The sequence below is a fragment of the Ailuropoda melanoleuca genome, chromosome 19 (genome assembly GCF_002007445.2).
Source record: "Ailuropoda melanoleuca isolate Jingjing chromosome 19, ASM200744v2, whole genome shotgun sequence".
In the NCBI taxonomy this organism is placed as follows: Eukaryota; Metazoa; Chordata; class Mammalia; order Carnivora; family Ursidae; genus Ailuropoda; species Ailuropoda melanoleuca.
In genome coordinates, this window is record NC_048236.1 from 26,874,745 (window position 1) to 26,899,847 (window position 25,103).

Sequence of the window (25,103 nt, forward strand, 5' to 3'; positions counted from 1 at the left end):
AAAAAAAAAACTAGTAAGGGCATGATAGTAATTAAAGACGAATGAACCTCAAAAGACTCAAGCTCGCAAGCAGTTAGAAGTCTTTAATCACATGCATTTTTTCCCAGCTAGAGCATAGAACAGAGCTAAGCAGCTTGGCAACATGATAGGACATGGTTTTATCAAAAGACTCAGGAAGAAGTGTTACTTTTTCATAAATTCCTTCAGTTCCTCAAGATGGTGTCTATTGAAATAACTATGCAGCATTAATCTAACTTCCCAGTATACTGCACAGGGCTGAGATTAGGGTGAGTTGAATAAAGCTGGGTTGTAGTCAGATCCTGTCCTCCTTTGGAATTTTATTCATCATTGATTTTTATTTTAAAAAGTAATGCATTAAAATATTGTGTATCTTGCTTACAGAGTATTTTTGGCATCCCCTTAAAATTTGTGCCAGGTAACACCTTCATTTTCCTTACCCTAGTCCCAGCCCTTGAGCTCTGAGCGCTAGATAATCAGTTCTTTTATGTATAAATAAATGGTGGGACACAAACTTTTGAGTTTTGTTTTTCTTTTGTGTTTTTTAGCTCTGGGGATGAGTTTACAAAAGCTTTGTACACTTTTTCCTTTTTCCCTGTTGTGAAAACCAGCAGTATTGTGGAACATCTGTTCTCAAATCTTTTTTTGAAGATTTTATTTATTTATTTATTTGTCAGGGAGAGATTGAGCACAAGAAGGTAGAGTGGTAGGCAGAGGGAGAGGGAGAAGCAGGCTCCCTGCTCAATAGGGAGCCTGAGGTGGGACTCAATCTCAGGACCCTGGGATCATGACCTGAGCCGAAAGCAGATGCTTAACCAACTGAGCCACCCAGGCATCCCTGATCTCAAACCTTTTGACCCTGGCCCAGTGTAGTGGGACAGAGTCCTTTCTCACCTCCTCTCACAATAAAAAATAAATTGGTGATAAAAAATTGAAAGAAAAGAAAAGAAAATCAGTAAACTTTTTGCTAGCAGCTTTCATGAGCTACTTTTATTTTGTAAGAGAAGCCCCTAAAGTTATACACATTATTTTATATTATACAACTATATCTTATAATTTAAAAATAATCTAGTAATTTCATTACATTTACTTTGATATTATAATTCAAGTAATACAAACACACACACACACACACACACACACACACACCCAAGGCAAGTTATCACAAATGAAGTTTTACTCTTCATCAGAAGGGATTAGGTATAATTTTGCTCTAGAATGGGCACACTGATGACATGCCTTGAAGTCTAGCTTTTGAAAATTATAAACTCAGGATATGCATCAGGGACCCTCTGTGCATTAGCCCAACAACCCACAACAAATTAAACTGATTATGAAGTTTAATCAATAGCAATTTATCTTTAAAAGGCACAGATGGTAGCAACCATGGAAAGCTCATGGTGGATAACAAATTATTCTTCTTGAAGATTATGGGGTTTCCTACTATCAGGTGAGCACATGTTCAGTGTGTTTGCCAGCATTTGGTAGTACCTAGACTCCCCTGGAAAATACCTTCTTAATCTTTAAGAAAAATCTAATAACATGCTAATTTAAATTTACAAATGCCATATTTTGAAATAAATCCTCTAGTATATTAGTAGTAAATTGCTCTCAATCACAGTAGAAATAAAGGTCTGGAGAATTATTTGTCATTTGCTCATTAAAACATAGAAATAACTGTTTTCTTCTGATAGTTTGCTGCCCATCAGGAGGTCCGTATTTGGGAACCACGGATCTGAGAAAGAGTTCCCTGATCATACTCTAGTTGAAGCTCCCTGACTCACAGAAATATAACCATGATTCATTAATTCACTTAGTAATTCAACAAAGATGGGTTGAATGCCCCACCATTGTCAGATAGTATATTAGATACTTGAAATTAAAAAAAAGAAAAAGTTGCAATGCTATGTAAAACGTATCATTTATGCTTTATATGTAGGCTACTGAGGGACACCCAAGGGTAGGGATGTGACTGGAGGAAATAGTTTCCAATACCATTCCTCTGCTATCGGGGGTGCAGCCCATACGACCCCTTCGGGGGAATGAAAGAAGGGTCCCCCTGCTCTCTAGAGAACCAGTCCCAAACTGGGGTGCCTAGCTTGATGCTCTGACTGACAACTGTATTTCAGTCCCCATTCTTTCGTTAGTCAGATGCCCCAGCAAGCTACAACCTGCACAGCCACACACAATAGTCCTATGGGCTCTTCTTTTTCATCATTCAAGTTTTATTCAACTCACATGTCTCCTCCCCAGAGACGGATTCTCTGAAACTATTGAAAATAGTTTCCCCAGCCACTCTCCATCTTATCACCCTCTTTATTTGTTTCGCTGCACTTTTACGATCTGAAATCATCTTATTCATTTATTTGTTTACTTAGATACTGTCTGTCTCCCCACCTCTCCACAGGGCAAAAACTCCTTCAGAGCAGGGTCTGTGGCTGAACACCAGCCCCCTAACAAAGTGCCTAAAAAAGTAGGTACTCAATCAATATTTCCTCAATGAGTGAATAAATCAAAGGTTATCCAGATGAAGAATGGGGAAATAGTGTGCCATGTAAAGGGGAAAGTGCATGCAAGTGCAAGAAACAGAACCTCATTCAGAACAGCACAGAGTCCACGTCAGAGCACACAGTAGGGGGTGGGTAAATGTCAAGGGATGACTCCAATGGAAGGTGGAGGTCAGATCATCAAGCAGTTTGTATGTTACCCTAAGAAGCTGGGCTCCATCCTGGGGGTTATACAAGGTTCTGTAAGGACTCTGAGAATAGTGACAATATCAAATTTGTATATTACAATATTCTGATGACAATATGGTTGTATGGATTTCAGAAGGGGGAGTCTAGAGGCAAGGAGATCAGTTATAAAACTATTGAGATTTTCAAACCCCAAAAGAGGGCTAAACCAAGATTACAATTGTAATACAAGAAAAGGAGATTTTAAGAATGATTAGGACGTAGAAGTCTCTGGTTTTCGTGGAAGTATTGTGGTTTTATGTGAAGGGTAAGGTAAAAAGAATTATACAAGATTGTTCCTGCATTTTGACATCGGTGACCATGTGAATGATGGTGCACTCCTTGACCATAATGGCCCCATCAGCACCACAATCTAGCCAAGTGATTTAAGTGGTACCATGTGGAATTTTAGGGAAATAGGATGTACCAATCGCCCAAGTTTTCCTCAAGACCACTAACCTGAGCAGAAGGCAAAGCTGTCTTTTAAAAAAACTCAGCTGATTCAGCATAGGCAAGATAAATCTCTAAGTCTTGTCTAGAATTACGACTTTTTTAAAAAAGATTTTATTTATTTGAGAGAGAGCACGAGAGAGAGAGCGAGTGAGCAAGCAAGCATGAAGTGAGCGAGGGCAGAAGAGGGAGAAGCAGGCTCCCCTCTGAGCAGGGAACCCAACATGATGCAGGCTCATCCCAAGACCCTGGGAACATGACCGGAGCCAAAAGCAGCTACTTAACTGACTGAGCCACCAAGGCGCCCCACTGATGTTTTTAAAAAAAATCAGCCAGCTGAAAAAATTTACTGAATGATTTTCATGAGGAATAGAAAATGCCATGAGCCAGGGAAGTTTGTCAAAATATGTGGCCTTGGGCTCTTTCTTTCCAGTGGCCCCCTCACCTTCCCGTACTCTAACCCAAAGAGACTTTTCTTATCCCATTCCCAAAGAATATGTCACCTGTGGTCATCACACCTAATTATCAGATGCTCATCTAGGCAATACTTGTGTTATCACAAGTAACTCTCCCCTCAGAAAATAAGCAAAATGCAAGGGGAGGGGGCGTGTCCCTTGGGAAGCCAGAGAGTGGGAGGATATTTTGAGGCAGGTGGGTTTTTAGGTCCCTGTAATCACAATGGAGGGTATCCTCCCACTTGATTAAGTAGAGAGGCTTCTCCTCTGTGGGCTGCCATTGTGGTTACACAGAACAGAAGGGGAGGAGCTGAGAGCATGAATCAGATTTCCTAAGACTATTCAAACTAGTTGAAGACAGTCCACAAAGGTACAAATATACCTCATTTTCCTCTGTATGTGCATTTATAGAGTGCTGGACAAAAGTCACATTTTAAGTTTATATATTATGCTTTTAAGCTTATACATTATAAAGAGTTCACCATATAAAAACATACTCTTTTGTAAAGCCTTTTACTAAGATACTGTTAAGCTAATTTGTCTCTTGGGTAAATTCATTTTCATAACCGAGATGTGTTTAAAGTAATATAGATATAAAATAAGTAACAAATTGACTTAAGTACATAAATCACTGATAGTATATTCCCATGCATTTATTTACTCAGAAAAATGATCCTTTCCCTCTTTAAAATGGCATTAGATTTATTGCCATTGTATCTAGAGGTCTTTTTAAAAAGCTTTTAAATATAAACATACTTGAAATTTCACTAAATACTTTTTAAATTATTATGTTAATGTTTATCTAACCAGTTTTGGAACAACCTTAAAGCTAATGCAAAAAATAAGAAGTCAAAACAATAAACAAAACTCCAGAATCCCAAGACGTAACTTTGCATTGATCCTGCCTATTGTTAGTCTAGAGAAAAAGAAATGTGAGTGCGCTTCTGTTGTAGAAAGGATATTGAGTTTTACAAGTAAACAGAAGTTCATCCATCACATGGAATTAAGAACCCAGGCAGATCAATGTAATGAACCCAAGATTTTCATCTCAGTTGAACTCAAGATTTTCATCGCTTTAAACACAGACAAAACATTAACAATCAATGTTACACAAAATTAAATCTACACAAATGAAAAACATACTATCTGCCCTTATGTTCAAATTTCTATAAAATGGGTCATGTGAGTCTGAAATCATGCTATAAAAATTTGGTTTTGGCCAAGTGAAGTTCTTTTGTGAAAGACTCACACTACCCTCCAGCCCTACTGAGCGCTAAATGCAAGCTATTTATTTTGATACACTCTGCTGAACTCAATGTTTTTTTGGCGTTTTGGAAAAATTACTAAAGTTGAACTTTTTACACAATTGTTTAACGTAGTCCAAACTTTAATCCCATTCCCACTTTGAAATAGAGCGTCCTATTTTCTTTATTATCTTGTTATCACGGCCACACTGTTTCAGAACAAACACGGCTTTCTCTGGATCACTATGCATTCTAATTCATTGCCAACTTTTACAAGCCTTCCCCACATATGCAAACAGACCTGCAGAAAATCCACGTAAGACTGACAAGTTTTGAAAATAATATTTTTACCTTAAATTAATTTTTGCTCATCCAAAAATTAATTAGAAGATACATTTACAGCACATGTAAAGGTTGTTCTGTTGAAAGCCTTCAAAACACATTAGCTCTACTGATGGCAGCAAGATAACACGATTTTTCCATTCTTATACAAACGCCCCAAGTTTCTGTAGGATGAGATTGCTTTTCCCTCCATAGAAAAACAGGAGCATGCCTCATACCACAACAAGGTGCATCTTGGCCAGTCCCAGTCAAGGATTCTGAGGTACCAAGGAAAGTCACAATAAGCTGGTCATTTTCAAGGATTGTCACCGCCCACGCTCAGTAAAACCTGTAGCCGAGAGCTGAAAGGTTGTCGAGTTTTTACAGCCCTTGTCAGACTAGTCAGGCTGTACAAACGTCCAAACCCAGCTTCTAAGATGCTCTTTGCAGTAACACTTAGAAATGACTTTACTGCCAAGTAAGCCTATTAACAAATGAAATGCGCATGGACGAAAGTAACAACTAACGTTGCTTAAATCAAAACAGATCTTGACTTCCTTACCTTCATACTAGGAAGCATAGTAGCTTTTGTTTTTGTTTTTGTTTTTTATAAGGGGGTACAGAAATTTGTTCAACAGCAGCAGGCCCTGCTCAGCCCCCTACTCCACAGGGAATTAACCGTCACATTCCAGCCCTGTCATCAGAACAATGAAAGGTGAATGTTGTGCAAAACAGCTTGGGACCACTAACTGATGATGTCATTCCTCCCTTACATGGTTCATTATTGTGCAGATTTACTTTGGTCTGTGAAAAGGGGTGGAGCTGCCCACGGCTGGAAGGGGAGGCAGATCTTAAGAAGCAGAGCAAGTGAAGGGAATTATGCTCTCCACTGAGGAAAAGGCATCGGGGAGGGGGAGGAAGAATGCGATAAAGAAAAGATACGCATAAAATGTCAAATGGGCCTCACTCCTGATTTTTCAAACTAGCTAAACTCCATACAGTTCTGTTCGGCACACAATGGAATTAAATAGGGATCCCTCCAGAGCCTTATCTGTGATTCAGCCAACGGGACGGGATTCGTGGTCAACCCGAGTGCCGGTTAACTTACGTGCATCTAAGTGAAAACACTGCAGAGTAGGCTGCAGAATGCCAAGGGATCTTTGGTTTAAGGATCATTGTGCCGTAAAAAAAAAAGTTTTTACCTGATTTTATTTCTTCCCCAAAAGTGTTTTGAAATGGCAAAAAAGTGCTGTCCACACAAACCAAACGGGTGAACAGAGTCAAACTTCAAGGAATGTCTCCATCATCATTCATGCAAATATCCTCAAAATCCTCTGTCACATTAGTTTCCCTTTTTTCTTTTTTCCCCTGTTTCCTTCCTTCTTTTCTTCCTGAGTCTGTAATAATTCAGTCGAAAAGCCATTAGGTAACAAAAGCTCTAGTATATTTTTGGCTAATACATATAGCATAGACTTTGTCTATCATTTATGTTAAGAAATGCCATTTTAATTACAGAATAAAAGCATAGTTAGTGTCAGATAAATTAGTCAAATTAATGCTAACACGTCAAAGTTAGCAGAATTAAATGTTTGGAGAGCATTTTTGAGTGCATAGATATCTTTCATATTATACAAATATAAGCCATTATGTTATGGCATAGAAAAGAATATGAAGGAAAAATAAGTTAAAGATAATTGCTTTTCTACCTTTCTCATGTTCAGTCATTGCTTTTCATTGCTTTTTCTCATGTTCAATCATTTTGCTTTATGAACATGTCTGTCTTCTATCTTATCTAAACTTAAAACAATGATTAGTGTATGTTTCAGGGTTGCAGTTCTGAATGACGTGTTTTGGTTATTGAGTTATTTTGGTAAGAGTTACATAAAACAACATTTATGGTTAAGGTAAAATGGCAGATATTGAACCAAGTAATTGATGGTTTGGGGTTTTTTGTTTTGGGGGGGAGTTTTCCCAGCTTTTCTTTTTTTTTTTTTAAGATTTTATTTATTTATTTATTTGAGAGAGAGAGAGAGGGAGAGAGCACAAGCAGGGGGAGCAGCAGAGGCAGAGGGAGAAGCAAACTCTGCACTGAGCAAGGAGCCTGATGCGGGACTTGATCCCAGGATCCTGGGATCATGACCTGAGTCAAAGGCAGATGCTTAACCGACTAAGCCACCCAGGCGCCCCCCAGCTATCTTCACATAATTGGGAAAACCAAAATTGAAGAAGAAACTGGTGCCACCATGTGTTGTGTGCAAGGCTGCACTAGTGTTGGGGCAAGGGGTTTCTTGGCAATTGAGAGACCCAAGATTGAATCTTGTCTTTGCACCTACTGGGTAGATAACCAAGAGGATGTTTTATAACTCCTCTGGCTTCAGTTGACTCAGCTGTCTAGTAGGGATAGGGATTTTAACTTGCAGGGTTGTTATGAGAATTAAACAAGACAATATGAGTCAGGGCCACAGAGTGTGCATGTAGTGGACCCACAATAAATACTTAATAATATGTCTATGCACAGTTTATTCATCTGGATAATGGTAGGCACTTTGCAAAACTACAAATTTGTAGTCTAATTTTGACTATAAATTCATGTTTAAAGAAAGAGAATCAAGGGCTCAGGACTGATTATATAGTCAAGGGGCATCTTGCATCAGTCTGCTTCTGGTGATTTGAGCTTAAGGTATATAGTCCCAGGGAGGCATTATGTTCAAAGCCATAGCAAATCACTATTTAGAGACAAATAATAACAAGAGGAAATGTTTTGGTTATACTTGAAAAATCTTTAAAACAAATACAGTAAATGTCAATCACAGGTGTGTTTTTTCTCTCCCCTGCTTAATACTACTAAATAGCTACATTCAAAATCAACTTAAAGCCCTACTATTAAGACTCACTTAAAATAGCTGATGTTTTAAGGGTGTCTGGTGGCTCAGTCAGTTAAGCACCTGCCTTCAGCTCAGGTTATGATCTCAGGGTCGTGGGATCCAGCCCCACATCCGGTTCTGCTTCTCCCTTTCCCACTTCTCCTGCTTGTGTGCTCTCTCTCTCTCTCTTTGTGTCAAATAAATAAATAAATACAATCTTTAAAAATAAAGAGATAGATGAGTTCCTAGAGGAAGGTCACTCTGCCTATTTCAGGATCACTCTGCCTATTTCAAGCTGTAAGTAGTAAGGAAATTTAATTTTTGCTTTTGCTTTTGTTTCTCACATAAAAATGAGTGGTTGAAGATATGAGGGGTTTCCATCCTCACATAAGTGAGACATAAGAACCTGATGAACCCAGCAGCCCAATGTCTTCAGGAGTGTTGCTCTAGACCCAGTCCTCCATTTGGTTTCTCAAACTTAGCAGAGGATTCCATCACCTGATTTAACCAGAAGTGTAGTTGATCCTGCAGCTAGAATATTGTTGCATTTACCTGATTGAACCTTTCATGCAGCGAACTTGTCAGCATGTCTACAGGCCAGGGGGCTGAAACTCTACCAAGCTTACAAGTAGTGCTTACTAATAACTGTATGTGTGGCAAAATTCATTTGGAGACTTCTTTCATTGTGATATATCATTTGTCATGAGTTACCAATATCTTCCAATAAGATCTGACAATTGGAAAAACGCAAGCTGACTTGGCCCAATTGGCCACACCATGGTTAGGAGATGGATTTTATTTTGAAGCAACTGATTTATATGACTAATATGTAGAGAATGAACTTGAGAACAGGGAGAGCAAGAGTGGAAAGATGATGTCTAAAGTATGCTATCATGGTAGCCCAGACAAGCAGTGAGATGGTGGCTTAGATAAGACTTCATCTTGGACTAAGGCACTGGCAATGGTTCTGGGAAAAAATGGACAAATTCCAGATATAATTTGGAAGCAGAATCAATACAACTTACTGGTGGTTATGTTTGGAAGGTTAAGAGAAAGAGAAGGATTAGGATGATTGCTTGCATTTTAGTTTGAGTAAATAGTTGAAAGTACTGTTAACTGAGATAAGCATAAGACAAACAGATTTTCACGAAGTGACCAAGAGTTCCATTTTGGACACTTTAAATTTGAGAAGCCTATTAAACATCCAAATGGGCTGGTCCAATATGGACATTCACTCAATTATTATTTACTCAATGAATTAAATAAACATTTTTGTTTAAAGAGGATTAGTAATTTTCTTTTCTATGAATAACATTCAATCAAGGGGAGGCTCTCCCTTTCTCAAACTTTTTAGCATGGGTTAACTGAAATGTATATTCCAACATAATTTAATCCACACGGAAAGTATTATTGTGATTATGGGTCCATAGGCCAAGTCCTAAATCCAATGTGAGTGGGGATCTTCTAAAACAATCATAACTTCTTAGAGCGCTGGATCCTAGAGACAGAGTATCCAGGTTCCCAACATCCTTTAAGCATCTGGTTGCCCCTGAGCAACATGACCTGAGCAAGTGGCTCTTAAAATCAAATCTTCTCACAACTGCTCTTTATTCAAATTGATCAGGAAAAGAAGAGATAAAGAGAACATGTTTCCTACACATTCCGAGAAAGATCTAGTTTAGCATATGGCAAGTGGGAAGCTTCTCAAGTGTAGGCGATTACTGGTCTTGCCAATTCAATGTGCTTTTATCTCAGGAGACATTTTTTGCTGCAGAGGAGGCTGCGCTCCAGAACTGTGAGAAGTGGCTGCAGTGGTGAGCTGGAGTGGGCAGGCAAGGAGAAGTCATAGGATATGCTAAAAGCACTGCACTTTGCGTTCCTTAGTTGGAGGGTGGGGGTGATGGGGAGAACATTCTTCCAGGATCTCTCCCTGGAGGTTTGGTAATGGTGTATTAAGTCTGGGCAGTAGTTCTGCACACAATTATGCCTCCTTCCTCGGGAGAAATATAATCCCAAGCTTCTCAAATGTTAGAGATTCCAGAAGTCAGACAAATCTGTGAGCTTTAGAGAGCTGAGTAAATCAGGGAATATTGGAGGAAGGACGGTAGGTGTAAATAAGTGGGTAAAGTAAGAATATTTCTATAAGTAGAATATAGGATTTGCTGAAATTGTAATAAATGACAAAGACTAGGTAGACCAAAGCGTTCCTCCCTTCTGACAGCACACGGGAGGCAGAGCAGCCATAATAGCCCACCATTTCCAGTTCCCTTCACATTTCAGATCAGAGACATCTACTTCTTGAGCATTTAAGAATAAAATAAATAGAAACTTCTATAGGAAGTAAACTTTTATGGGAAACGGAGAGTTATGCAGAAAATTTAAAGCAAATTCTTGGGGCACCGTGTTTCTGAACTTAAGAGGAATGAGTTGAGATTAAATAAAGTTGACCTCTAGTTTGTTTGCAGTTGAAGCTCACATTCAGCCCCTGAATAATTTGAATAGTTTCTTGGCTAAGAGTTCACATCCAAGAGCTGAATATGTTATGCATTGAGCATAAAAGACCCAACCTTTGATTAATCTTTTCTGTTCAAACTTTTCACCACCACAAAGTACTTTCCAAACACAAGCATTCTTGGAAAAAGAGTGCATACTCGGTCAAGGAGCCAGAAAGAAGCAATCTCCAAATACTGAAAACACCACCTTCCCAAGTTCCAGCTCCCTCTCTGGAGTCCAGGATTTGTAATGCTAATCTGAGTACCTTCTTCCATCCTGGAAAAAGGGGAAAATATCAAAGTGATGGAGTTGAATATTCACTGTGGTGCTAAGAGACAACATTTTTTTTTCCAGCACTTTCCTTTCTTAACTCTTTCTTGGTATACGAATTTGTACAAAAACAGCATTTGCCGGGTATTTAGCGCAATGACAAATGGCTGCCAATTTCAGGCAGTGTTTCCAAGGGTTTTCATACCGGAAGAATAATCTCACTTACTACTTTGCAATACTTGATTTTGTCCACGATGCTGTTAATAAACCATCAGCTTAGTTAAAAATCCAATCCAACCAGTTTGGAATTTGGGGACCAAAAGCTCCCAACCATTTGTTAGAAATTTTCACTTTGCTTTTGCAAGCTAGATGCAGTCATTTTTCTCTGGAAATTATACATCTCACTAATGATTCAATTAGTTCAAAAAAGATCTAGAAGACACTTTGGTTTTGTGTTTCTAACATAGAGAATGCCTATCAGACTTGATCAATTGCCTGGCATTACAATTGCCTGGATTACAATTGATAGTATCAGTGTACTGAGAAATCAGAAAAAAATCTTCTTTTAATCTGTCACTATAGAGCACTAGTTATTTACTGTACTTTTGCCACTTGGGTAGACTCTGAAGCTGTAATTACTAAAAATTTGCCTGTTAAAGTACCAATCTAGCTGGCCTATTTGTTATTTCTTCATGATCTTCATTGTGTGTTTCTTTTTTTCTTTTTTAAGATTTTATTTAATTATTTGAGAGAGAGAGTGTGAAAGAGACAAGGGCGGAGGGAGAGGGGGAGGGACAGAGGGAAGCCTTACCAGGGGTTCCCTCCAGGGACCCTGAGCTGAAGGCAGAGGCTTAACCAGCTGAGCCACCCAGGCGCCCCTTCATTGTTTCTTAAAGCTTTCCATCTGCTGTACTTCCCGAGGGCTCTCTCTGATTAATACTGAAAATAGGCACACATTTTTATTTGTTTACTGTATTATATTACAGTATATTATAATATACTGTATTATAATCAACTTTTTCAGCCAAATGTTATAAGGTAAATCTGCATTAGACTTTCTAAAGAAATGAATTTGTGTCTGTACTTCATGTCATAACCACAATAACTTCTGCATGCAAAATACATGCATTTAAATTCTTCAATTTGGTACACTCGTACACTTCAGATTAGCTTTTTTCTCATTCAGAGCAGTTTGCTTTATGCAGCTGTTGGGAAAAGAAAATAATTATTCCCCAGGCTATTCTATAAGTCAGTCCAAATTGGGTTTAAACTTTTATTCTTTTCAAGATATAAAATGTGTTTTTTCACTTCTTTTTAATTTACTGAATTTTTGAATATGCAAAATTATAATTTATGACCTCAGCAAAGTTACTACAGCAGTTTTTCTTACATAGGATGCCTATGTTACCACATATTTTACTTCTCATAAAATTTTATAATGGCTAAAAATCATAATACTTTTTTGGTAGAGAGAAAGTCATCATTTTCCAGCTATGCATTTCATAGTTATATTTTACTCCTCAAAAAATTTTTTTTCTTACATATGATTTATCAGTCCTTTGGAAACTTAAAAAACAAATGCTAAAACTTCTCTCAACATAAACCACACTGTGGTATTATTGGTTCTCCTAAAATGCCAGAAAGCAGGTGAGCCCAGAGAGGAATGACCTTGATTGAAATAAGGTTAGTGTTCAGAGCACCTGGTAGACTCAACAGGTTAAGCCTCTGCCTTAGGATCAGGTCATGATCCCAGGGTCCTGGGATTGAGTCTTGCAAGGAGCCCNTGGAAGACTACCTACACCATACATAAAAATGAGTATAATAATAAGCACCACTAAGGGTCTCAACTTTTTCTAACTAATTTGGAATGCCATCTTTAACATATTTTAAATTTCCGTATCTACTATAATCTATTACCAGAATTTCTATTCTCTCCACTTACCTATTATTGTACCAATACAATACTATTTTACTTACTATAATTTTAAAATGAGTTTTTGTTTCTAGAGGGAAACTTTTCTACTGCTTTTCATTTTCAAAATTTGACTATTCTTATGCTTGACTATATTTTTTATACCAACTTCAGAGTCACTTCATTTAGTTCCCGTACCTTAAGAAAAATCCTGATGGTATTTTTATTGGGATCACATTAAACTCACAGATTAAAATAACATGACATCTTTATGATGTTGAGTCCCCAGTTCTAGAATACGGTAAAGTCTTCCCATTGGTCCCAGTCTTTTTCCTTATCTCCAGGTAGCATTTAAAATTTTTCTTTATGTAGATCTTTCACATTCTTAAGTTTATTTATAGATAGTTTATATTTAATGTAGTTTATTTTGTCATTTGGAAATAGGAAAACAATTGATTTTTGGCTCTTGATTGTATGTAGTTTTATACTTTGCCACCTCATTTATTGAATTCTCTAATTGTTTGCAGTAGGGTTTTGGTTTTCCTTAATCTACCTACAATCTAAATACAAAACAACTATCTCTACCCAAACAATAGAAGAGTTTACTTTCCTGGTAGTTTGCATTGTTCTCAAAGTGTCTTAGTTGAATAAAATGTACATTGTGATTTAGTGAAACTTACATAGGTTTCCTCTTAGTGTTCAATATACAGGTGAGCAGAAAAAAATGTTCACTTCTAGGTATTATGTGCTATGGCCAGTTTTCTAGTGGCCACCTATTTGTATAATATTAGAATCCTTCCTGGGGTGCCTGGCTGGCTCAGTAGGTGGAGTGTGTGACTCTTGATCTCAGGGGTTGTGAGTTTGAGCCCCACATTGGGTGTAGAGATTACTTAAAAATAAAATCTTTAAAAAAAAATATATATATATATATATCTAATTAACTAAAACTCTCAGCTTGCCAGGTTAAACCCTCAGATCTGGAAAATATCTTCACCATCCTTACCTATAGTAAAATGCAATAGTAACTAGCATTCAGATTTGCATATAATCTAATAGACTCCCAGGTTGTAAAGTACAGAGCCACCCAGGTAGCAGCACTACAAGATCCTGAAACATCAAATATGATTTTGTGGTATATTTAAAAATTTCTAAAGGAAAGTAAAATGCATTTGAGAATATTTTCCATAAAGTAAAAGTAAGTTAATTTATATCATAACCTTTGATTAATCAGAAAATTTTGTTGATCAGATAATCTATTTTCCTAGGCATGTCCGTTAAAGTTATATTACTAAGACTGAAGAGTCTTAGATCAGAGGCTGCTAACTCATTGACCTTGGGAATGAGGGTGCTATGAAGCTTGGGAAGATCACATCCACCTAAGACCCAGCATTTTTATACAGTGGGATCTGATGAAATGAACTCCAAGGGCATTTTTAATGAGCTCAGTCATATTTAATCCAGGGAGTGCCTACTTCCGGATGAGTGACATGCTCCTACTTCTACAGGGCTGAAAGTAGATTTGTTACTATCTTGGGTCTATTAAGAGGATCAACTCTTCATCTAACTCCAAACTTCCAACCCTAGGAAACTGTCCTTTTGAGTTGCCAATTGCCTGGTCCCTTTAAGATGGAATATCACTTCCTTTACACTATCCGGATTTATCCCATCCTCCAACACAGATACCCAGCTGTGAGCGAGGAGGAGTAACACCACAGCACCTCAGCCCCCTTCATTTCAATCACATTTGCCTGTAGAAAGTGGGATTTGCATACTGCAAGAGTAAGAGTAATTGGAAGGAGGAGTTCAATCCTGGCATTCTTTTAGAAAATCAACTGTAAAACCTATTCCTTCTGTGATTGAGTCTCTGAATTCTAATTCCTCTCCTTTCTTAAAAACTGTTTATTCCTAGCAATTTTTTTGGCCAGTAGGATACTGATAGTAAGTTGGTATTATCTCATGACCAAGTTAAGGTCTGTTACTCAAATTCTGAATCCACAACAGAATGGATGTGCAGTCCACAAAGTCACTGGCCAAATTTCAAGTCATCTTTTCCTCCTCCATGCTTCGGGGAAATGAAGCATTCACTTTAATCAGAAGGTAAGAACTTGGAAGTAGAAAAGATTATTATATTTACTGTAAACTCAGTTCAAACATTGATTCTTCCAATTAACTATTGGTAGTAACTTTGGTAGAAGGAACTTAGCCTGTCTGCTTCCCCATGTGCCAAATAGGGTTAGTAATTATGCGTCATATAGTTTTGCAAGGATTAAACAGGATGTATATTTGTCTAGCATATCAGGTAAGTCAATAAAAGTTAGCTCTGCTATCCAACAGCATCTAGCAGAGTGCTAAGCACAGAGAAAGGGGCTCAGTTTTTTTTGCTAATACGTTCCGTCTATTGATTACTTTCTGCTTGATAAGACTTGATCTTGTTACACATCGTCACAATCTTTTCCTACAAAGTGCTTTATTATGACTCTCCAAGCTACCAGTGAGAAAAGTCCATTTTGTTGCCATATTTTAAAGATAAGCCATCTGAATCTAAAAAAAGACTTAACGGGTATGATGCCAGGGAACCAAGTGTGAATTTTTTTCTATAAAGTTGGCTAGGATTATTTCCCAGGATTCCAGGCGACTAGAGAGACTTTGAAAACTTGCTCTGACCAGTCATTTCTCAGCATAGGTGAGTGTAATAGTGCAGCCTGTCCCTTAAGTCAACCGACAAAGCCCATTCTCCTTCATGTTGACCAAAATACAGCTCAAAAGCTTCCCTTCCGTTCAAGCCCCTGCTCCTGCATTCTCTGCTTTATAAGTTAAGAGATTTCTCTTGAGATGCTGATTTGCACTTTTGAAAAAAATGAACTTATGCTTGGAAGGCTTACTGCAATATTATATGATGATGTAATTATTTATGTAGTCGCGGCTGAGCCTATAGAAGCCAAAAGCTTTAAAATCTGTATCTACAGTTATAGAGTTAGACAGCACTCCCCAAGTCATTTACATGCACACACAAACACACATGCACACACACACACCCCTCAAATATTTCTTTAAGTTTCAGACCACTTTTGATGTAACTGTGTTCTATTTTGACATTCTTGAGGCAACACTAGTGAAGTTTAAGATTAAAATCACAAGTCTTGCAGTTCAGACAGAGAATAAAGTATAAACGCTAAAGGTGATCTCATATGCTCAGAATTAAGCCTTTAAAGGTCAAGTTGACTTAAAATATGGACAAAACAATATAGCATCTAGAAAGGGAGATTTCCTTACCCAGTCTTAACTAATGCAATGAAGTATATTTTCATCTTTATTAACAATGCTAGTTAAGCAATGCATTTTTTATGCTATTTTCTTCTTTTTAATTGGTAATATGACTCTTTGTAAAAATAAATACGCAGTAAATGATGGCAATAAATTATGATCACAGTCTGCTGACTTAGAATAAAGGAAGCCCAGAACAGTATATTGCCCATTTTAGGTTCTTAATTTGTGGAATTTTTATATAAGATTAATTTAACAACTCCTGAAAAGTTAAAAATAATTTCTGCTTCTATTATTTTTACCCTTGCAGGGTCTAGGTCAGTGACAATAACAAGGAGGCAGCTTGGAAGGGGGCTTCACTTAGCCCCCTCATAACCATCATCAGCCTCCCATCATAACTACCCCAAACAGAGTCCAACCAAAATAGAGGACTGTGTATATATGCTATTCAAACTCAGCTCCAAACAAGTCCCCAGACTGCTTCTTCCAATAGATGCTATCTCAAAGCTTCTCCCATCTTGACAGTCTAGAGACACCACTGGTCTGAATATCTCTGTTTATATCCTCCCAATAACCATCATTCTGACTTTTAAGAGGTTTATGTCATGGTTTGGCCATAAGAGCATGGAGGTGGGGAGCCCACACACAGAGAGAGAAAACAAAAAACAAGTAGTTTTGCACAAGGGACTCATTTGCACAAAAGTGCTAGACCACTGTGCACCATGATCTGATTGAGCTACATAATCTTCCTGGGCCTCAATTTCTCCACCCATAGAATGAATGACATAAAGGGGCCGATGTCAGGTCCTTTGCAGCGCTCTGGGCCTCAGATTCCTGGTCTCATCGAATATCTGAATTTGGATTGCTTATCAACACCTGCTACTGATCCTGTATACCTGGGTCCCTTTTGTTATCTTTAACCATTTTTTAAAAATTTTATTTAATTAAATGAAATTAATTAAATGAAAAACTCTAGGAAATGAAAAACTCTAAAAGGATAATTACAGAGAATCAAGCTGAGATACTACCCCATGGGGAAAGTTCCCTAGCTTGGCACCCCTCCCGTCACCCCACCACCGCTAAATGAAAAGCTGTCTGGGGTGGAGACCGCCCACAGAGTTGCATAGTCAGTGGGAGAAGCTGGGTAAGACTATATGAAGTAAACCACTTGGCTTATCTCAAGTCTCACTTTCTTCCTTCCTTTACTCATGCTCATAGTAGAAACAAAGGGAAATGTTTCCGAAGTAAAGTTCTTGGCTTCCCCCCCCCCCCACAAAAGGGACTTTTCCAGAGAAGGGGAAGGGAGGGCAAAACAAAGAAGGAAACAAAGGACTTGGAACAGTCTACAGGAGGACTCGCACTCGTGCTCAGAAATGCCGCTTCCGTATTAAGTGCAGCCCAGCTTCCCCTGCAGGTGCTGCGGCCTCTGGGAGCTCCGGAGCCCTGGCTGAGGCCTGTGGGACCCGCACCTTGTGGGGAGGGGCTCCAGGGTGACTTGGCCGAGGGAAAGAAAGCTTCGGGGTCAAGAAACTGCCAGCCCCCATAAGTAGATCTAATTATGACCGCTTACTTCAAAAAGAGGATTTAACCCAAAGCAGATTTAGCAGGGCAGTTTCCAAAGGGCAGCAGGAATCCCGGTCCTGACCTTTGAGAAAATCCTATAGGCTTCACCGCCCCTGGGGAACTCGGCAAGCCAGTCACGGTGGACTCCTCAGATCGCAGAGATATTCAGGGATGCCAACTTGAGTTATCCGGGTCCTAGTGGGGGTGTTTAATTTAGCATAACGGGTGTCTGGCGGGGTGTGCCCACCTCAGCGTGTGCACTGGTGGTCAGTCAGAGGATTGATTTGGGGGGAAACACAGACAGTAAAAAATACAAAGTACTCAAGTATAACCCATTAAGTCAAAAATACTATTTCAAAACCTTAAGGTGGTTTGGTATGTAAGTGAGCATCAAAGGTCTCTTCGAGAATTCTTATCTAAAACACGAAAGTTTGCTGATGTATCCCGGTAGTGCTGCTGCTCCAAGTATCAAAAGCATCTTAAGATAATTTTTAAAAATTTTTTACTTTTATTTTAAAAACCTACACAGCACTTTGCTCAGGAGAAATGGTTGCTGGAGTTGTTTTAATAAAATCAAACAACTCCAAAATGGTACAGAGGACTGGAATTGTTCATCTAGAGTTGATCACCACAAAAAGTTGGTGAATAAGCACATCTGGGACAGGCTTATTGTATAATGTGAAAGTACTTTGTGAACTAGAAAGCTCTTCATCGTGTGTTATTATTTCAATTACTCTCACAGAACACAAAGATTCAGAAGACAAAAAAGAAAGGAAAAGAAACAGCCTGGATAAGTACCGCCTCTCCATCCACACACTTCATTCAACTGATGAATCACTGAACTCTACCTCTGAAACTAATAATACGCTTTATGTTAATCAGTTGAATTTAAATAAAATTTAAAAAAAATAAAAATAAACCAACAACTCTGTAAGTGAACTGGTGCCATCTCAGGTGTTTAACTTACATGGGAAACTACCAAAAAGACAGGTGTGTCTGGTGCTAAATCAAATCATTTACAACGTGATTGGAAAACAATTCACATGGCTGTTCTTTAAAATTATTTGATTTCGGATCTTTTAAGAAATCCTTACCAAACAAGCTGCTGCTCTTTTACCGGACCACATTCCAACACAGAACACCTAACCAGAGGGCTGTCGTAGACATTCACAATTTACACTGTCATTGAAACCTTGTTTGCAAGATCTGTGCTTGAGGTTGGAAAGTTCACAGAGACTGAGGGAATAGAGTTTATTTTCAGGGCTTGGTTACCCCAAAAGTGACAAATGAGACCATCCGTTTGTTCAAACATAAAGCTGATAAACCTTAGCTTACAGGAGCAGAAGACAGGCTTAAAGAAATTGAGAGTATTGTACATAACATTCCAGCAAAGAGAACTTTGTTCTCTTTTCCATTTCTCCTTCCCCAAGGGATGCACCAAGTCCAACAATAAGTAAAAAATTACCAATAATTCTTTGAACGTTTAACAAAAACCTGTCCTGTTTCATGCTTTTATTTACTCTTACTATGACAGTTTTTTCTTATAAGCAAACTAATCTGAGAAAACCATATCTCTTTCTTGTAACTAAATATATAATAAAGCTGTGATTAGTAAAGCTGTTCCCAAGTGGCTCTTAATTTGCAAGTCCTAAACACAGAAGCAGACACGCTTGGTAACTCAAATAATTAAGATTGGATGTCACCAGTTTCAAAGATTGTGGAATTCACAGACGTAACCATTCAGTGGAGGAAAGAAAAGGGACAGAATAAGCTAAAAAGAAGATACTGAACAAAACTGGAGAGTATAGAAGAGTTCATTACAAAGCTTTTCAAGTTGGAGTCTTGACTTCAAATGTGGTGATTCCAGGTCTGAGAAAATTACCTGCCTGGACAGATATCAATGCTCAACATGTGGAGGTTTGATTGGGGTTGTTTTTGTTATTGTTTTTTTACACTGAATTTTAAGAGTTATGCAACCCTTAGAAAGCAGGTCGTTCTAGTCATTAAATAATTTATACACAACCAAATATTAAGATTTTCTATTGTGGTATGAAGAATGAATAGGATTCATTTTAAATGGTTAAGCTTACTAATTTGTCTTCCTGAATAAGTGGATTTCAACCACTTTATTCAGGAAGTAAAAGTAGATGATTTCCCACAGAAGGAAATTAGTAGAGAGGCTTTTCGAATGTAGGTGCTTCCTTGATCATATCTAAGCTCCCTGGGTTTGTTTCCAGCTGTGTGGCCTTTATGGCTCTCAGCAACCTAGAGCGAATCTGGTGTCCCACCCCTGTGCACCCCCAAACCTATTCACACGGATAATCACAGGCCAAAGTGTGTCTCACTTTCTACAAGCCATTCAGGTCACAAATCACTCGGAAATTGGAGTCAGAACCTGGACACCCATCTGTGGGGTCACTGGGCTGAAATGGGCTTCCTGACCAGAGGGCTGGAGATGAAGGGATGGCAGGCATCTCCGTGCGACCCATGGCATGTGTGCACGTTACCTCTCCCGCTCCTGCTCCAGCAGGTTGGTGAAGTCGTCGCTCTTGTTCATGTAGTCAGTGTGCTTGTGCTTCTCGCTCTCTAACTCGTACACCGTGCGCCGGTGACACTTCTCCGCCAGGAGCAGCTGCTCTAGCATGCGCCGGTACGTTTCCTTCTGTTTCTCTTCAAGTCTGTCCAGCTGGGTAAACAAACACGGGAAAGAGCTTAATATTTCATCTGATTTGCATAGGACTCAAAATATTATATTGGTCTACTGATTTATCATCTGAAGGAGAGAACATTGAGTCTGGTGTTCTCTGCCATTTTCCCCCTTCCATCATTTTGTCTAGGCCAACTGGCTCTCTAAACTAGGCATGATAAGGCTGCAGTGACTTCTGGCCTCCTGGCCCTTTTGCTGTGAAGAGACATGTGGTTCTAAACTTTTGAGAGAACAAACTCTTTCACTATTTCAGTGAGATGGTACAAAAGCCTATACTTAGAAAAAAGGAGGGTAACAGCCTCCCAATCTCAGAAAAATTAAGAGCTCAGCATGTACCTGTGCCACACTTCTCCCCTGGGAAGTCATTACCATCATCACAATCTTTTTTTAAGACTTGCAGTTACATGCTCTTCTAGGAAAAGGAGAGGAACTATCCACAGTCCTCTCTCCAAGATATGCTAAATATAGGGAGGACTTCAGGTCTTAGAGAAAACACATATCTCAGACTAAAAGAGATGCTGTCAAAAATTATTACAGGACTTAAAAAAAAAAAGATTTTATTTATTTATTTGTTTTTTTATCTCAGAAGGAGAGAGAGAGAGAAAGAGAGAGAAAGCCAGTCCATGGGTGTGGGGAGGGGCAGAGGGAGAAGGAGAGAATCTCAAGCAGACTCGCCGCTGAGTATGAACACTGTCACAGGGCTAGGTCCCACAACCCTGAGATCAAGACCTGAACTGAAATCAAGAGTAGGATGCTTAACCAACTGAGCCCCCCAGGCACCCCTATTACCAGACTTTTTGTGCCTATTTTTCTGACCAGGCTAGAAGATCTTTAAGAGGTGCCTTGATTATGTTTTTAGTTCCTGGTGCCAAGCACAGTGCCTGGAACAAAGTAAGTGTTCAGTAAATGGTTGTTTAATTGGACCAAATCTTACAATATCGATATCTTACTCTCCTCTTCAAACTGTAGCTCAGCGTTTCTCAACTTCAGTCCTACTGACATTTTAGGCCGCATCATTCTGTATTTCCGGCGGCTGTTCCGTGAACTGCAGGATGTGTGGCAGCATCCGTGGCAGCATCCGTGGCCTCCGCCCTCTAGGTGCCAGCAGTGCTACTTCCAACTGTGACAAACCTATCCTCAGACATTGCTAAATGTCCCTCGGAGGGCGAAACACCTCCACCACCACCCAACTCAAATGAAAACCACTGCTTTAGTTGAAACAGACATATTTAAAATCCATTCTCAATCCACAACCACTCCCTCAAACCTAATGGGGTCATTCTGTGGGGTATCAGCATCAGAGTTCTCCACGTTTGTCCCTCAGTCACATGGAGGATCTGAGGTTACCTCTACAGTTGTGTGACATCTCCACTGCGAATGGATCATTTCTGGGTCCCCAAATAAAAGAGATACTACCCACATAATCCTCAGTGTTTCTGACCAGATCTCCATCCATTTGTGTAAGAGCCTGTGACTAGACAGACTGGTAGAGAAGCCCAGGTTAACTGGTGGCAAATAATATTTGATACCCTTAGGGACTGGCAAATTGTACTTTTATGTGTTCTGATAAATTTCTGTAGTCTTAAAAGGACAGCTTATACAAGAGATTTCCTTCATTGGAATATCTCCCTTTTACAAACTATTCTCCCCAGGAACTCTTCCATCTCTCTACTATGTGATTCTCATCATATATTATAGAATTTGTCAAGCATTTCTAACATGTCATCATCATCACCATCATCATCACTATCAATGTAGAAAGGGCAACTCTTTCCTTTTTTTGATCCTTTCTACTTTAACATAGGAGGACCCACTTTATTTTTGAAAGTATTTGGAAGGCAGCTTCTGTCTATTTCTTCATACCCTGCCCCCTCCTTACCTAAGGAAGGAGGGGTGACTTATTTGAAAGTTGTAACCCAGCAATTGCACTACTATATATTTACCCAAAGGACACAAAAAATACTGATTCAGAGGGGACATGCACCCCGATGTTTATAGCAGCATTATCAATAGTAGACAAACTATGGAAAGAGCCCAAGTGTCCATCGACTGATGAGTGGATAAAGAAGATGTGGTGCATATATATACAGTGAAATATTACTCAGCCATCACAAAGAATGAAATCTTGCCGTTTGCAACGACATGGATGGAGCTAGAGAGTATTGTGCCGAGTGAAATAAGTCAGTCAGAGAAAGACAAATACCATATGATTTCACTCATATGTGGAATTTAAGAAGCAAAACAGATGAACATAGGGGAAAGGAAAAAGAAAAAAGAAAGTTGTGTTTGGGATAGGGAACTAGCTCAGCCTTTTCATTTCTTATTTTTTGACTCTGCCTGCCATAAAATGATACATTGTGCTCTGAAGGCCCAAACTCTCCTTTAAGTGGTTTCTCCAAAGTCTAGGAGGGAAAGCAATAGAAAGCCCAGTGGTATTCATTTATCTCTTCAGACCAATAATAAAACAAAATGCTTTAACTCATCTATCCAACTCCTGCAGTTACCCTCAATCCCTTCGAGGAACTCTGGAGGGGAACACTGTTAATAATAACAGTATTATTAACTGAATAGCTAAGATACTCAGAAAAATAGACATTGTGAGGACATCTGGAGAAAAACAGCTTATGTTGATCTAAAGTGTTCTGAGACAGCCTAGGTAGAAGGTAGACCATAGCTTTAGTATGTCCTGTCCATGTGGGCCTTTGAGATTGGTTGTTCTCAGCAGTTACAGTGCTGGGGCTAGCTCACTGGTGCAGTTCCTGGGGTCTCAGTGGGCCATGTTCCCCTCACCTACACTAGCACAGCTTGAACCCAGCACTGATTATGTAATCAGGAAGACAGGTGTTTTTTTTTTTTTGTCTCTTAATGCACTGAAAGGATGCCAAGACACTGGTGTGCACACTGTTTTTCACACTCAACTGCAGACCCAGACTTTAAACTGCAGAGGTAGCAAATTCTTCTTTAGCAATAAAGCATTCGTGTGTGAGGATCTAGCTTTCAATTTTAAATTCTAGCTGTAAGAACCAACATAGGTAGCAAGAGATCAGCTGTACGAGACCCTGTTTCTTGTTATTTTGTTTGGAACTACATAGAGCTCCCAGAAGAGGACTTAGGTGGGCTAACCTCTCTCTTGGATCTATGTGGCTTGTCTAGAGACTCTGAAAACCACTTCCCATAACTATGGGCTCTGTAGATTCATTAATCATGTACACTGTGTCCATGACTTTTGGTTTTCAGGATCCAAACTGTGGCTCAACCATAGAGGAATAGTTGCTTTTATTAATGAATAGTGAAAGTGAATGGGGGACCTATTACTTTAGAAATACAGCTCCCACTTGGACAGAGGTGGAAGGAAAATTAAATGAGATCATCATAACACCAAAGACCAAAATTTACTAAGGAGAATATACCTGGAAGTTTTATTCTACTAAATCAAGTTGACAGAGAAGAGGTTTAAGGACTCGAGTTGGAGAGAAACTTCAGCATGTTTTAGACAAAAGAATCATGGTTCATGAAGTGATTTTAGCACTGTTATCAGCAGAATGCTAACTGCAGCAGTATTAAGGGATTTAGGAAGAGAGAAATCTATTGAATCTAAATCTAAATCTTAATCTACTAAAGAGGAAACATAAAGTCTTAAAGAACAAACTGGGCTTACACAAAAGGGAAATGGATCTAAGTGCTCTTAAAGATAGGGGTATAAAGAAGGGAGATATTTTAGTCATTTTTGAATCAAAATGAGTGACCAGAGGAGGTAGAGATAAGAGAGCACAGAGAACAGAGCAATGTGATTCCCCCCAGAAAAAGTGGTGGGATCTAGAAAATGTTTGAGGAACATGCTGTAAAACTGCAGATAGTTCTCCATGAGATCAGTTGGAAGCCATTCTCTTGAAGACTGCAATAGCTATTCAAAGTGGATACATAAAATATAGACAGATTTAAGAATTAAATTCTGAGAAGATCAAAGTAGAACATTTGAAGCATTATCTGGTGAGTTTCAGAGTGTCAGCTAAAATAGATGGGCCCTGAGTGAACACACTTAAGAAACTTGGAGATGTAGAGTTTGAAGGAAAGATGAGACAAACATAAGGGTATTCAGGCAAGACAGTAGCATAAACAGTTCAAATATGGATATAGTGGGATGAGAAAAGACTAGACTGCGGAACAGAGGATTTTCTTGTATTTTTAATATTTATGCATGTGAGGTTGGTATTATGATAATTGCATGTGTTCTAATAATTCTTTAGACTCTTTGATTAAAGGGGAATAGGGGGACTTTAGGATATATTAGTTAAAGTTTGAAAATGCTTAAGATTAAGATCCCTCTGGCTAAGGCTAAGCAGAATAAGAATTTGGGAAGGAAAGACACTGAAACCTGGATTTCTTCGGAATTCTGCTTAAGAATTATGAACTTTCAGGGGCACCTGGGTGGCTCAGTCATTAAGCGTCTGCCTTAGGCCCAGGGCGTGATCCTAGGGTTCTGGGATCAAGCCCCGCATCGGGCTCCCTGCTCTGCTGGGAAGCCTGCTTCTTCCTCTCCCACTTCCCCGCTTGTGTTCCCTCTCTCACTGTCTCTCTCTGTCAAATAAATAAATAAAACCTTAAAAAAAAAAGAATTATGAACTTGCATATCGTGGACTTTAATTCACAAAGAAGCTCAGGGGATTTAACATTTGCTGCTTAATTTCTCCCCAGCTATTTGGCAAGGCAGAGGGGGTCCACTGCATGGAGTTCATTGCTTAATCTCTGGTGAGGTCTATTGGATAACCTAGCTGGGCCTAATTTGGTAAGGGAATTAAAATTAGCAGTG

General features: G+C 38.9%; 1 protein-coding gene across 2 annotated transcripts in view; it reads right to left on the reverse strand.

Annotated features, from left to right (window-relative positions):
- The window catches only part of FILIP1 (filamin A interacting protein 1), a 173,250-nt gene that overhangs the window by 36,602 nt on the left and 111,545 nt on the right, over window positions 1-25,103 (reverse strand). For both annotated transcript variants that reach the window (XM_011232635.3, XM_011232634.3), the window contains exon 4: window positions 20,094-20,272. In XM_011232635.3, coding sequence (XP_011230937.1) covers window positions 20,094-20,272 — 179 coding nt within the window. The remainder of the gene's footprint in view (window positions 1-20,093; window positions 20,273-25,103) is intronic.